Below are 13,865 nucleotides of genomic sequence, written 5' to 3'. Positions count from 1 at the left end.
CAGGAATATCTGGAGCAAGAAATAGTCACCCTTGGTGAAGGAGGATCAGGTTAGGGAACATTTAAACAAGCTGGACATACTCAAGTACATGGGAGCTGATGGGCTATCTCCGTAAGCAGGGAACTGGCCAATGTCATTGCGAGGCCACTCTCAATTATCTTTCAAAGATTGTAGTGATCAAAAATTCCTGTGGAATTCCTGGAAGAAGGCAAATGTCACTTCAGTCTTCAAAAAGGCCAAGAAGGAGAATCTAGAGAACTACAGGTTGGTCAGCCTCACCTCCGTCCCTGGGAAGGTAGTGGAGCAAATCCACCTGCAAATAATTTCTAAACATATTAAGGACAAGAAGGTGACTGGGAGTAGTCAGCAAGGATTAAGGAAGAGGATATCATGCCTGACCAACCTGACAGCCTTCTACAAAGAGATGACTGGGTTAGCGGGTGAAAGAAGAGTAGATGTTGCTTATCTTGACCTTAGTAAGGCTTTCAACACTGAATCCCTTCATATCCTCACAGGCAGCCTAGGAAATGTAGATAGATAAGGGGACAGTGAGGTAGGCTGATAAAGGGCTGAACTGCCAGGCTCAAAGGGTTGTGATCAGCAGCACAGCTAGCAGCCAGTCCCTGAAGGATCGGATATTGGGGGCAATATCTTCATTGGTGGCCTCGATGATGGGACAGAATGCACCTTAGCAGATCTGAAGAGGAGACAAAACTGTGATGAGTGGCTGATACACCAGAGGGTTCTGCTGCCATTCAGAGGGACCTCATTAGTCTGGTGTAATGGGTTGATGGGAATCTCGTGAAGTTCAGCAAAAGGAAATGCCAAGGCCTGCCCCAGGGAAGCAATAACCCTGTGTACCAGTACACACTGGGGGCTAACCAGCTGGAAAGCAGCTCTGCAGAGAAAGACCTGGGGGTCCCGGTGGACCCCAAGTTGATCATGAGCTGATGATGTGCCCTTGTGCCAAAAGCAGCCGAGGGGTTGCGTTAGGAAGAACATTGCCAGCAGGCTGAAGGAGGTCATCCTTCCCCTCTGCTCAGCACGAGTGAGGTCACCACTGCTCTGTCCGGTTCTGGGCTTCCTGGTGCAAGAGAGACATAGACTTAATGGAGAGAGTCCGGAAGGGGCTGATGAGGATAATTAAGGCACTGGAGCACCAGTCATGTAAGGAGAGGCTGAGAGAGCTGGGACTGTTCAGCCTGCAGAAGAGGAGGCTTAGGGGGAATCTGAGCAGTGTAATGGGAGGGATTAAAGAAGACAGACACTCTTCTCAGCGGTGTGGGAAGAACAGGAGTCACTGGTCACAACTCGAAATACAGGACATTCCATTTAAACATACAAAACACCCTTCTTTACTGTGAAGGTGTTTGAACACTGAAACGGGATGCCTAGAGCTGTGGAGTCTCCAGCCTTAGATACTCAAAACCAGACTGAACACAGCCTAGAGCAACATGCTTCAGGGGGGTCTGCTTTGAGCAAGAACTTGTATAGGTTGTCTTCAGAGGTGCCTCCTGCCTCAACTCTTCTGTGGTTCTGATTCTGGTTTGCAGCGATGTTGAAAACACGACAGGACTGGGTAGCTACGAAAGGAGAAACTTTGCAGCTTTTGCTCTACCAAACGCAGTAAGACATTCCCTGATGTGTAATGTTTGAAGCATTATGTTTTCAAAGCTAGGATACATTAAGCAATTACCCGCCAGTTGATTCTCCTCCCTTCTCCCCTGGCATGGTATAGGTCAGTAAGTGCTTTAGTCACTATGTTGGCAGAGCAATTGATGCACCAAAAATCATTACTTTGGCATATCCTTTTGGAATAAAGAGCAGCCTTTAGGTAAGGAACTTAATTAAACTTTAACGTATGCAGAGCCCCAAAGCTTTTTATAGAAAAAAAATTTATAAAATGGCCTAAAGTATCTATGTTGTCTGTGACCGGGATGTGAATTGTTTTTCAACCTTATTGATGAACTTTGTATATTTGTAATGAATACTAAATAAGAAATAACTTTTTTCTTACAAAGCTTAACATGAGTTCTTTGAGTTGAGGACTACAGAGCCAAAAAACAATCCAGCTATATAGTTTCGGCTCCAGACTATAGATATGTATTTACATGTTGTAGGCTGAGATAGTCTGATATTCAAGCCTAACGTGCACCTCCTTGTCTATGGTTTGATCCAAGGAAGAATTTATTCACGGCCGGATTTTTTTTTCTTTTGCTTATTTCTGGAATGATCCAATCAACTTTGCTTTTTAAAATAGCCACTGTAACAATCATTTCCATAGTCCTAAGCCTCCTAATTGCCTGCAACTTTTGAAACTATGACTGCACTGATACATCTGAGATGCTTACTTGGAGTTTTGAAAATCTTGGCCAGCAGTATAAAGCAAGGGCCTTGAGGAGAAAAGCAAACTGGAGATTATAGTCCAAGATCTTGCATTAGCACGAGGAGATTGGTCTTCTTGTACTGCTTGAGGGCAACTCATAAACACGCTTTTCCCCTACCACCACGCGTTACCACTAACATGCCAGTGTTTGGGGCTACTCGTCTTGAATAGTGGTGCAATGGCTTTAGGTTCCAGGAGGCTGAGTTGATAACCTCTTGGCTTCGTTACTGCAAGTCCACATGGGATTAAAGTTCACTAACGATTAGGGGAGAGCTTGTGTCCATCCTTAGTTCATAATCATACATACTCACGGCCTGACATGGACTAGCAGACTGTTTAAAGGCTGTTTTTGTAATGCCCAAAGATCCATTGCTTTGAAAAGGGTAGTTACTGTCGTGTTGTGGCAGATAGGACTATTCATCTCTGACAAGGCTGACCACAGTGGTTTTTCGTGGGGAAACATATATCTAGGATCAGCCAAATGTAGGAATTAGGAACACAGACTGAGATTATTTGGAAGTTAATATAAAGTCCAATCAATATCCTGACTTTCAGTTGAGTTTAGGCTCCAGGTCCACAGCTCTCACCACATTCTCTGGTACTTGAATTTTTCTGATTAATCATTTTATGTTCCAATATCCATTTCAAGTACAAGGAAAATAGTTAGAGGAAAAATTATAAGGTTGTTTTTTTGTGTCATTGAAATCTCGCTCTTGCAGGAGTCACTAGCAGCTCGTCCCAAAATTTCCATCTGAAACAGATAGGTCTGTCTCACCATGTAATAGCATGTTCTCTCGAGAAGCCCACCTGTGGTTTTTTTCCCAAGGTGGCACGTTTTGTGATGGTCTTTAACACTTGCTTACAATCAGACCTGTAGACTCTTAGCCTGAAGAGTAGAAAATTTAGGTAAAAAATTATTTGCTCAGACTTTTCTGCATCTCACATGGGATTTTATTTATCTATCTATCTCATGAGGAATTGAAATGAGTGTACTGCTACCAAAATGCCATACCTTCTGCACAAACACGCGCCGCATTTCTCAGTTCTAGTGTGTATTCCTGCCTCTCACCTGTTAAGCCTCATACCCTGCTCAGCTTTTCGACCCTGCTGTCCCACCCGCCTTCCTGGTATGTACTTGATTAGAAATTGCCTGGGGACCTCAGAGCTAGACAGCCGGTGAAACAAGCTGTGTGTCGGGGCAAAGAAATATCATTGCACATAAGAATTACCAAGAAGATCCTAGGAGATGCCTTACCTTTCTTCAGCCCTTAGACCCTTTGCTGTCTGTGACTATATTTTACAATGGAGCTGATATTAACATTCTTGTGGAGCTGTATTCCACACAGTAATTCATATCATATTTCATATACCAAACTGCTGCTCATTCTAACTAAAGCAAAATATTCTTTTTTTTATATATATATATACGTATATATAGAGTAAGTAGTTGCACTTGCAGTAGAGTGAATGAAGACTAATTCTCAGTTGACCAATTAGTTTCTGATTTGTGACAGTTAATTTTAATAATGCATGGGCGGGATGCAAACATGAAAAAAAATTCAGTAGCAGTGTGTGTGCTTATTTTGAAGCGAGCAATAAGCTATGCTCAGACTTGTTGGTCTGCCTTTGGTATTTCAAATATATATTCCATTCTTATTATTTAAGATACTTTTTACAGAGTATTTAATTTAAAATAGATCCCGGAATTAATAAAAAAGCTAAGTTTTGTTCTATTTAGGACCAAATTAATATGCTAACTATGGATTAATGATTCAGAAAAGTGGGTTGTTCTTCTTTTCACCACTTCAAGCTCTCAGTAACTCCTCACAGTCCATCCCAAATCTAGTCAGTGTGTGGTCAGTTTTTAGATCACCACAGATCATACAATTAAACAATATAAAAAAAAAATAGCAAATTTTCCTGAATACATTGTTCCCAGAAAAACTGGCTAAATTAGGACCTGCCTATACTGCCTATAAAGTCAAGTGTGAAGTCTTGCACTAGTGAAAAGGCAGTGATACTGCTGGATTCAACCGACAGTAAAAAGCCACGTCTCTGTTCATTTGCCACCTGAGAAGAATCACAGAAAGGAGAATGTGCGCTTGCTATGAGCACGCAGGGGAAAAAGAAGGTAGTTTTGATACTACGCTTTGGCATGAGATGACCCCAACAAAACAACAACCCTGTGTATGGGGCAAAAGACGGGGAGGTGGTAAGCTCTTGTGCTTGTTACTTAACACAAAGTTTGAAATGAGGGTGAGGGAATTGATCACATTTTTGATCCCATCAGTTATTGGGAAGAACAACTTCTGATAGGGCAGTTTATCGGATTATTTCTATATACACAAATACATGTGCCTGCATATGCAGGTCAGGCAAGAAGAGGTTTACATCAGCACATCCCCTCTTCCAGCAGTCATCAGATCAGCCCCCCGTAATCAGCAGTCCCTGCTGTCTCTGCCTTCAGCTTCCTATTCCATGCCTGCTCCACTGACATTTCTCAGCTTGATTCTATGGGGATCCTTAAAAGTTTAGGTTATCTGAGGCTCTGTTTTTGAGGAATGGGTGCAACTTACGTCTGTACTGTGTTTTTACGATGATACAGATTTAAATAATTGACTAGACTTAAGAACAATCCCTGGGGAAAATCCTGCGACCTCCACCTCTGGAACACAAAACGTGACATACCGACCCAAAACAGCCTTTTAAAGTAGCACTGTGAAAATGAGCTGCTTTGGTTCTGATTTGCTTTCTGGCAGACTGTGGCGATCCCTGTTAGAGGAACTTTCTCCAGAGAAAATTGAAATGCAGTGTTCAGCCAGAGGTGTAAGGAACACAATGACCCAGATTCATTGCAAGTGTAATTGCTGCAGATTTTGTGGTTAGCAGTGGAAATAAAAAGAAGAAAAGAAGGGTTTTTTAAAGGTATTTTTAAGAGTTTTGCAACTGCTCTTTCAGCATACTCAGCAGGGAGTTCAGCACCGAAGTCAGAATCAGGAGTCTGGATTTCTGGAGACAAAATGTTAATGCACGATAACATGGGAACTTGTCATCCAGAATGGATTAACGTGGTAACAAAACAGCAGTGTTTCTGCTAAGTTCAAAATGGAGCTTCTTAGCAAATCAGCTGCCTAATGCAAAAATACAAGCAGAAACCAGACACAGAGGTGAATTGCCTGAGGGTCGCACATATTTCAAAGCATAGAAATGTAACGATATCTTAAAGAGGTAGAGACAAGCCAAGGAATACCTGTGGCATCTGATTACAATAATAGAAATTCTGCTGAAAGGCTTAGGAAGATTAACAGTATTAACCTTGCTGTCTTATTTATCCCATCCTCTTTGATAAGCAAAGCCTAAGTAATCCAATGACAGTGGCTTTAAGATTGCTGGTTGCTGCCATTATTCTCACTTGAAAATAAGTATTGCATATTATTTAAGTTAATGTCTTCAGTACACACAGTGACATCTGTTACCTTAGACAAAACAGAAATATGAAACATGAAAGAAGAAGAAACAGGGTAAGAGAGTAGAGTATTAATTACAGAGCTTTAAAAGTTCTGGGTCGTGGTCAGCCTTTCACTGCAGAAACATCCGTGACATTCAAAAACTTGACTGCATCTCGAGCCAAGGCTGTTTGCTTACACAGCTCAGCAGATGGAAAGGATTGACTTAGATCCTGTTTACAATAAGGGCAAAGTGTGCAAGAAAAAGAAGACTGACCATCGTTTTCTAAAAGGAGGTCAGCAAACCGTGAAGATACCCAAGCAGATTTAGGAAGTATAATAACATCTCTGCTCAGTTAACAAAAAAGCAAAACCGAAGGTCAGCTGATGGAAAGCAGTCTGCCTGGCCCGTGACACATAGGGTTTTCTGTAAGTTGAGTTTGCGTTTGGGTCGCAGATTATCAGCTGGAGAGTGTAAACAGCAACAGCAGCCCATCAGACTGAAGGGTGGCAGTACTTGCTTGCATAGATGTGCCTGTAGGAGAGACAGCGCAGATGCTCGAGATTGCCTGGCACATGGGATTCAGCCGCAGCGTGAATCTCCTTGTTCGTTTATTATCAGGGAGTCACCCTGTTTTAGTATAGACAAACACTGTTCTCGCATTTTTTGTGCAAAATGCTAACCTAGCTGAAATCAGTTTTTGTTGGAGAAGGGTTTGGGCGAACTTGCTTAAATAAAGTCACCCCATTTACCAACTGTAGAGTCTGCAGCTTTGGTCCCAGAGAGGACCAGCTGATGGTGGTATTGGAGAGCGCTCCGTTTTCAGGTCATTTAATGAGCAACACTATTGTTCTTGTGACATCCTGTAGAGAGTGATTCACAGGACAGCGTGTACTCCTACAGTGTTCCAGGACCATCCTAGTCAGCAGTTACGTCCATGTCGAGTCTGAGTGGCTTCATCCACCTACTTTGGATTTAGACTTGTAAAAAAAGAATCAAAAAACAGCTGCTTTATTTCTACATCTCCTGACTTTTCAGTACATTTAAAAATTGCAACTTTCCTATTACTGTAAAGTATGTTTTTATACTTAGCATCCAGCTATAAATGCTGAAGGATGCCAGACCACAAATCTGGACTCACAATTAGTCTGCCAAAAAGCATAGTGGAATAACATGTTTATGCAAATGCTGCAACTGATAAGTCCACTTAGAAACACCGAGAATTGTTACACATGGCATTGTCAAGGGTGTCCTGTGCTAAATGAGACTTTGACTGATTAACTGAGCCATCTGTGTGAGTTACATGTGCAGTCTCAAGCTTTTTCTTTAGACATCGGTTTGTGCGAGTAGGCACAAGGCACTGCTGGCTGTGTTTGGGTCTGGAATAGCTGCGCCTCCCTCAAACGTGGTGTGAAAAGCATCAAAAGGCAGTGAGTGTCCTTGTAGCAAGTAGCCTTTAGCAGCGTTTCTGAGACGAGTCCGAGGACCGCTGCACAAGGAGTACTGGGAACGGGAGAAGCTTGTAGCCAGGTGTCAGGCTCTGAGCAGCTTTGCTATTGCATGGTTTTCACTGACATTTGTCCTTGCATTCGGTGGAGAAAAATACTCAGATTTTAGCACTTTTCACCAAAAAAAAGAAAGCTTTTGATGAGAGAGCTGAAAACCTGTCATCTGCTTTGTCTAGTAGAACATTTCAAGGTTTTTTTCTTACTCTTTTGTTTTTCCTGCCAGTTTAGAATGACTGCATCCTTATACGCATGCTGTGGTGTAAACCCATCTGGCTGCATCATCAACAGGAAGGGAAGGGATATGGTTCTTTTGCACTAGTGGTCATTTCAGGACCCTCTAGGTCGTTGGTACAACAAACTGGATAAATAAATATTGAAAGTATTGTGTTTCTTTGAATGTTCCTTTAATTTCTTGATTCGATATAGCTGTCTTAACATGTGCAGCACTCACTTCTCAGACCATTACTAGGCTTGATTTTAAAACTGCAGCAGGAGAACTGTGTGGAAGAGGACATCACAGTGTGTCCGCCCATTCCACCTTGTAAATAAATGTTCGGTTTTTACTGGCTATTAGCATCCAAACAAGAATGAAAAAATTACCAGATGCTCTGTCAGTAATGTATGGATGGATGCCATATTGTGGCGTAAACTGTCTTGAGTAGAATTGCATGACAGCAGAAAAAACCAGAATTTGCAAGACCACTTTTAGACTAGAGTAGTCTTGTAGAGCAAGAAAAATTTGGCGAAATGGAAGCAGTAACCTTTGCCATCTGAGGCTTGGTGATCACTGCACGAGCCACTAACAGGGTGGGTTAAACAGCTCACCAGTACGGAGTGATTCCAATGCTGCAGCATGTTTCCGTGATTGTCAGTTAAAGCAGTGCCTGCAATAACCTGATGTGTTGTTAGCAAAATGCTTTAAATGCTACCCGTAAGGGAGGGCAATTTTAGCAATGCTTTTGTTTTTCAAGATATCATCTGCCAAGCCCAGTCACTTTATAAAGCGCAGGAGAGTAGCCAAGAAAACTGAAGAAAAAAAAAAAAAAAAAGTGTCTCTATGTATGTATGTACATATGAATTGTAGGAGGGAGGATGCTTAAGAAGTGTATTCATCAAATATGGCAAGTAAAGTGAATGTGGTGAAAAGTTTACAATTCTACTGCGTGCTGAAGATATTAGTTAGCATTTAAACAGGACAAAACTGTAATGCCATCACTGCCTTAGAAAAAGATACTGACAGCCTGCACGAGCAAACATTTATCTCTCTCATCAGATCTCAAGCCAATGTGTTTGCAGGGGACTGCTGCAGCAGCTAGGCTGGACTCTGGGAAGGCACCGGGCTGCTGCCTGCTTGTGAAACATAACCCTCAGCAAGCAGAATACGTCTTAAGTAATCCTTTCTTAAACTGTGATTTCCTTCTGAATCAAACACCCTGTCAGATAAGTCAGTTGTCAGAAGGAGGTGTCTGAGAAGGGGAGTCTCCACCAGATTCCCTGTGCCTGCTGGCTGACCTCAAATTTACCTGATTTTGACCCTTTGGATACATCCTTTCAGATGACGGCCGTTTGGTAGCTCCCTATTCTGTAACACTGGACCTAGAAAATAACCATTAAGTGGAAACAACCATTTTTCAATCTGTTTACAATCTGATCTTCAGCCTTTGGAGTCAATGGCAAAGCTCTTGTTGATTTTCTTTTGTGCAGGTCTGAAGTAGTGCTGTTATTCTGTTTAGCCACATCGTTTAAAGGCGTTGGTAAGACCTCATGGCCCAGATGGGCCTCCCCAGGGTCCTCTCCCACACACTGCCCAGAGGCCAGGAGTCCCATTTCACCTTCAGTCCCTGCCTGAGCAGAGCTGGAAGAGGGCTGGTCTCTAGCTCCATCACAGCTGTAGTTTCTCCTGTTCCGGACCCCGACCCACACATTGTCTCCAGCTTTGCCTTTGGCCCAGCATCATCACCGTGAACTTGCCCAGTGATCTGAGCCCTGAGCCCTTCGCTGAAGCTGGCTGCACCCTGGCCTTGCTGCCTGGCTGGAGAAGCCCTGCCCTGCTGCCAACCTGAGGACCCCACCACCACTCTCAGTCCCCAGCAGTCCTTGTCCTGTTGTGCCCCAGCACTGCCTCTCCATGTAAAACAAACCAAAGCCCTCAAAGACGCAGCTTGCTTCTCCTTTGCCACTTCCTTCCTCCCTATCAAGCTTATCAAGTTGGTGAGGATACGGCCATTAACCGTGTGAGGAATGATACAGGAAGAGATGCTGCGAGGGTCCCCCTTTCCTCATTAAACTCCCTGCTTCTATTCCCATTGCTTCCAGTGGCGTTGTCCATCCGTGAAATGGCGCACTAACAGTTTACGGATTAGCGTCATACGATGTTTATAAGGAGAGTGTTGATTGTACTGTTGAATTACAGATAATTTCTACTGTGCCAAAGGAAATGCTGCTTTCAACGTGGTACCAGGAGTTGCATGGCATTCCCAGGTGTGCACGCTCACGTACTCCTCAGGGCAATGTGTGTGCTGGCTTACCTAGGGAACGTCTCCTTCCGTCCTACTTAAAAAGCAGTGTCACGGACTGCTTACAGAATTTATCTATCTGAATAAAAAGGTAAAAAAAAAAAGACTAATTTCAATACATACAGGTTTTCTGCCATTAGCAGCATTTTAGATCTGCTATTTCTAGATCTTCAAGGGATTTTGATTCAAACGTTATATTTTGTTCTTATTTTGCAAGCTTTCTTACAAGCTATTTATGGATCCAGTAGGTGAAATAACTTTCCATCAGCTATACTGAAAATGAAGGGGAGTGTAGCTCATCCAAACCCATCCGATTCTCCTGTTCGTCTCAGCAATTTATTTCTATCCCAACAGGTGTAGTTCGCCAAGTGAGGCCCATTGTTGGACCTTTCCATGCCATCCTGAAACTGGAGATGAACTATGTAATGGGTGGAGTGGTATCTCATCGTAACATTGTCAACGTCCACATCTTTGTCTCCGAGTACTGGTTCTGAGAGAGAGTTTAAAACCCCAGACAAGCAAGCTGCTCCGACCTAAATAATTACCACAAAATATTATGTCATATACTTGTTTGTAAAACCCAATAGTGGGGTTGTGTTTTATTTTTAATTATTTGGTTTATCGTTTAGGACAAATAACAAGCTATTATGTTGATTAGACATAGGGTGGAGCAAATTAAGGGAGCCTGATGTAGTTGTCTGTATGAATAAGTAGTTGTAAATGTGCTCGGCTGCCTAGGGAAATTTAAAACTTTCCGAAACAGTTAGGCAGATCTTAACTATTGCTCTTTGGCCAGATAACCAGAGCAGCTGAGGATGAAGACCAAAACAGATGTCAGAACTCATTGGGATGAATACATGTTATCTTTGGGTGGAAGAAGCTTGGTAGGGATTAGTAATTTCACCTCATTATTAACTACTTTGTAGGAGTCAGACTGTCAGAAAGTGCTAAATACTCGCTTGTGGGCCCCAGTAGGATAACTCTGAATAGGCACCCAGAATTGCTAATAATTTTTGAAAAGTTTAGCTTAGATATTTAAAAAGCACCATTCGGCTATGGCTCAAGAGGAAGTGCAAAAGGAATTAGAACTAGTAAGAGACTAACAAGCTATTGCACATATTAAAAATACTTTGTACTTCTTATTTGTTTGTAAGATTATGTTTGATTCTAATCAAATACTTTCATTAAAATTAACCTGTTCCAAGGATAAGGCGTATCGCTTAAATTCCTCTGTGCTCAGCAATACATGAGAAACTCAAACCTACACTCCTCTCTGTTTAGAGTAAAGCTCCATACCTTTTTAAAATGGGTAGTCAAATTAGCATGTGAAATTGTATGCTTCCTGTGCACCAAATCAAGGCATATGTAATAACAGAATGAAACTGTCACACGTAAATGAATGTTTAATGTATTTTCTGGGCATCAAAGTAATGTATCTTTTTTATTACAGAACAGAAAATAAATAGCTCCACGTTTCAGTTTGTTATGTTTATTAAGATAGGAAGAAATAAAGCCAGATGGGAAATACTCAGAAGTATGCTATGGTGTCTGCTTTCCAGAAAAACTGTGTATCTCCTGTAAGCAAATGAATTATACATACATATACCCATGCCCCACTCAAAACAGTTTGCTATTTCACTGGCCATTTTTGGCGCTAGGCATTTGTCTCTTCATTTTATACAAAAGCCCCTGAAGCTCAAGGGAATCTTCCCATTGACCTGAATTATCTTTGGAAAAGAATAACAAAGATTATCCTCTGATCCATTACAAATAAAAGCCAACAGTAACTTCACTGTGTACATGCGGAGGTCTTCATTCCATTCCCTGTGGCAGGGAAGCTTCTCTGCCTGCATTCCCACTTCCTTGAATTCAGATACTATGACAACGCATTCTCAAAAATAAAATGTGACTGAAGGATACCCTCCTGATAGTACCTGATCTCCCCACACGTCCAGAGCATCCCAGCTTCACGCATAGTCTGGTATTTAGGATGCAGTCGGCTTAAAATGAGTTCAGTGTTGTCAGAGAGGACCTCTGCAGTCCTTATGATTTCAATACATAGTTACCATATTTCTGTAGAAAAATGATGTGAAGCAGATATAGTTGTAGCAGGTGACATTCATCATTCAAGTAATTGATGGAGATTTTGGAAAACTTGAGATTATGAGACATACTGTTGACTTCAGGGGTTACTAGCCTACACAATTCCAATTTAGACTGGAAAGTAAAACATTTTATTACACTAACAGAGTCCAAGAAAAGGAGAATGAAAGACTCTCCTGATATGGTCAAGTTCTTTTTCTTGGCAGTGTGGGAAAAGGAAGTAGCCTCTGTACCAAAAAAATACAAAATCTGCTACCATCTGATTTCCTCTGTAAGTGGTATTTAGTTGCAGTGGAAAGCACATTGGGTCGACAGAAATCTAATTTCAGGATCAAACTGATGAACAAACTCATTTACAAACTCCCCCTTTCTGTAAAGGGAAATCACACGCCAACACAGACACACACCTCTCCCATTTTCTGTCCGTATATTTGAGGAAAAGCAGGACAGAATACCACTACGTCCTGGTTTCCTATATTGTCTCAATAGTCTTTGAAAATTGCAGCAGCTTTTTAAATAACCTGAGAACATTGATTCAGTAGATGGTTTTACCTTTTGTGTATAATAAAATGAAAGAGTGCCCTAGTGAGGCCACCTTTGGAGTATTCCATCCAGTTCTGGGCGCCAGAGTTCAAGAGAGACAAGGAGCTACTGGAGAGAGTCCGGTGGAGGGCTACAAAGACGAGTAGGGGACTGGAGCATCTCTCTGACAAGGAAAGGCTGAGGGACCTGCGGCTGTTTAGTCTGGAGAAGAAGAAACTGAGTCTTACCAATCCTTATAAATACCTGAAGGGCAGATGTCGTCTCTCTGACAAGGAAAGGCTGAGGGACCTGCGGCTGTTTAGTCTGGAGAAGAAGAAACTGAGTCTTACCAATCCTTATAAATACCTGAAGGGCAGATGTCGGAAGGGTGGGGCCAGGCTCTTTTTAGTGGTGCCCAGCGACAGGACAAGGGGCAACAGGCACAAACTGGGACACAGGAAGTTCCATCTAAACATGAGGAAAAACATCTTTACTTTGAAGGTGACAGAGCACTGGAACAGGCTGGGGGCCGGACTTTTTTCAGTGGTGCCCAGAGTCAAGAAAAGGGGCAATGGTCGCAGTCTGGATCACAAGAAGTTCCATCTAACCATGAGGAAAAACTTTTTTACTTTGAGGGTGACAGAACATGGGAAGAAGCTGCCCAGAGAGACTGTGGTGTCTCCTTCTCTGGAGCCTTTCAAAACCCACCTGGACGTGATCCTGTGCAACCTGCTCTAGGTGAACCTGCTTTAGCGGGGGGGGGTTAGACAAGATGATCCCCAACGGGGCCTTCCAGATCCCACCATTCTGTGATGACACCCTTTTTGAACAAGACGATCAGCTTAGAGGGCAGTATGAAGGATTTACGTGGCCAGCTGAATCCCAATAAAGCCCGGCCTGGAAAACCCCATATTGCTGCTGCTGCAAACACCGAGGCCAGGCTCCGGCCGTGGGAAGGACTGGCGGTTGTCGGCCATGGTTGATGTGGTTGGGCTCAGCAAATGTGCAACACAGCTCAGGCAAGGACCAAGGCTGAAGGCCCCAGTGCAGCTCCCAGACTGGTGTGTGCAGGCCCCAGCTGAGGCTTCTGGCAGCCCATCCTCCCACCACATTCTGCTCAGCATCACTGAGGCACCCCACGAGAGCTGGCCGAGCCCTGAGAAGGAGCGTCAGGAAGCAGCTGCAGGTGAGGACCACAGAGAAAGGCCATTACAGGTTGTTCATGCTGATTAAAGCTTGTTGGTGAATTTGGGGCTGCGACAGGACTTGGTACCCTCACAGCAGCCGCTATGGGCAAATAAATCTGATAGTAATGGAGAAATGGGAGAGCAAGGAACATACGTGGTGGAGGCCAGGCGAGTCAGAGCAAATACTTTTACAGGT

At 42.9% G+C, this 13,865-nt stretch overlaps 1 protein-coding gene across 1 annotated transcript in view; it reads left to right on the top strand.

Annotated features, from left to right (window-relative positions):
• The window catches only part of FBLN1 (fibulin 1), a 64,181-nt gene extending 52,828 nt beyond the window's left edge, over positions 1 to 11,353 (top strand). The window contains exon 16 of the mRNA XM_010144486.1: positions 10,212 to 11,353. Within this exon, the coding sequence (XP_010142788.1) occupies positions 10,212 to 10,351 (140 nt within the window). The 3' untranslated portion in view covers positions 10,352 to 11,353. The remainder of the gene's footprint in view (positions 1 to 10,211) is intronic.
• The last annotated feature ends 2,512 nt before the right edge of the window (positions 11,354 to 13,865 follow it).

The sequence above is a fragment of the Buceros rhinoceros genome, unplaced genomic scaffold (assembly GCF_000710305.1).
Source record: "Buceros rhinoceros silvestris isolate BGI_N320 unplaced genomic scaffold, ASM71030v1 scaffold8391, whole genome shotgun sequence".
Taxonomy (NCBI): Eukaryota; Metazoa; Chordata; class Aves; order Bucerotiformes; family Bucerotidae; genus Buceros; species Buceros rhinoceros.
The sequence above is the reverse complement of the archived record's forward strand: the minus strand, read 5'-3'. Positions and strand labels throughout refer to the sequence as shown.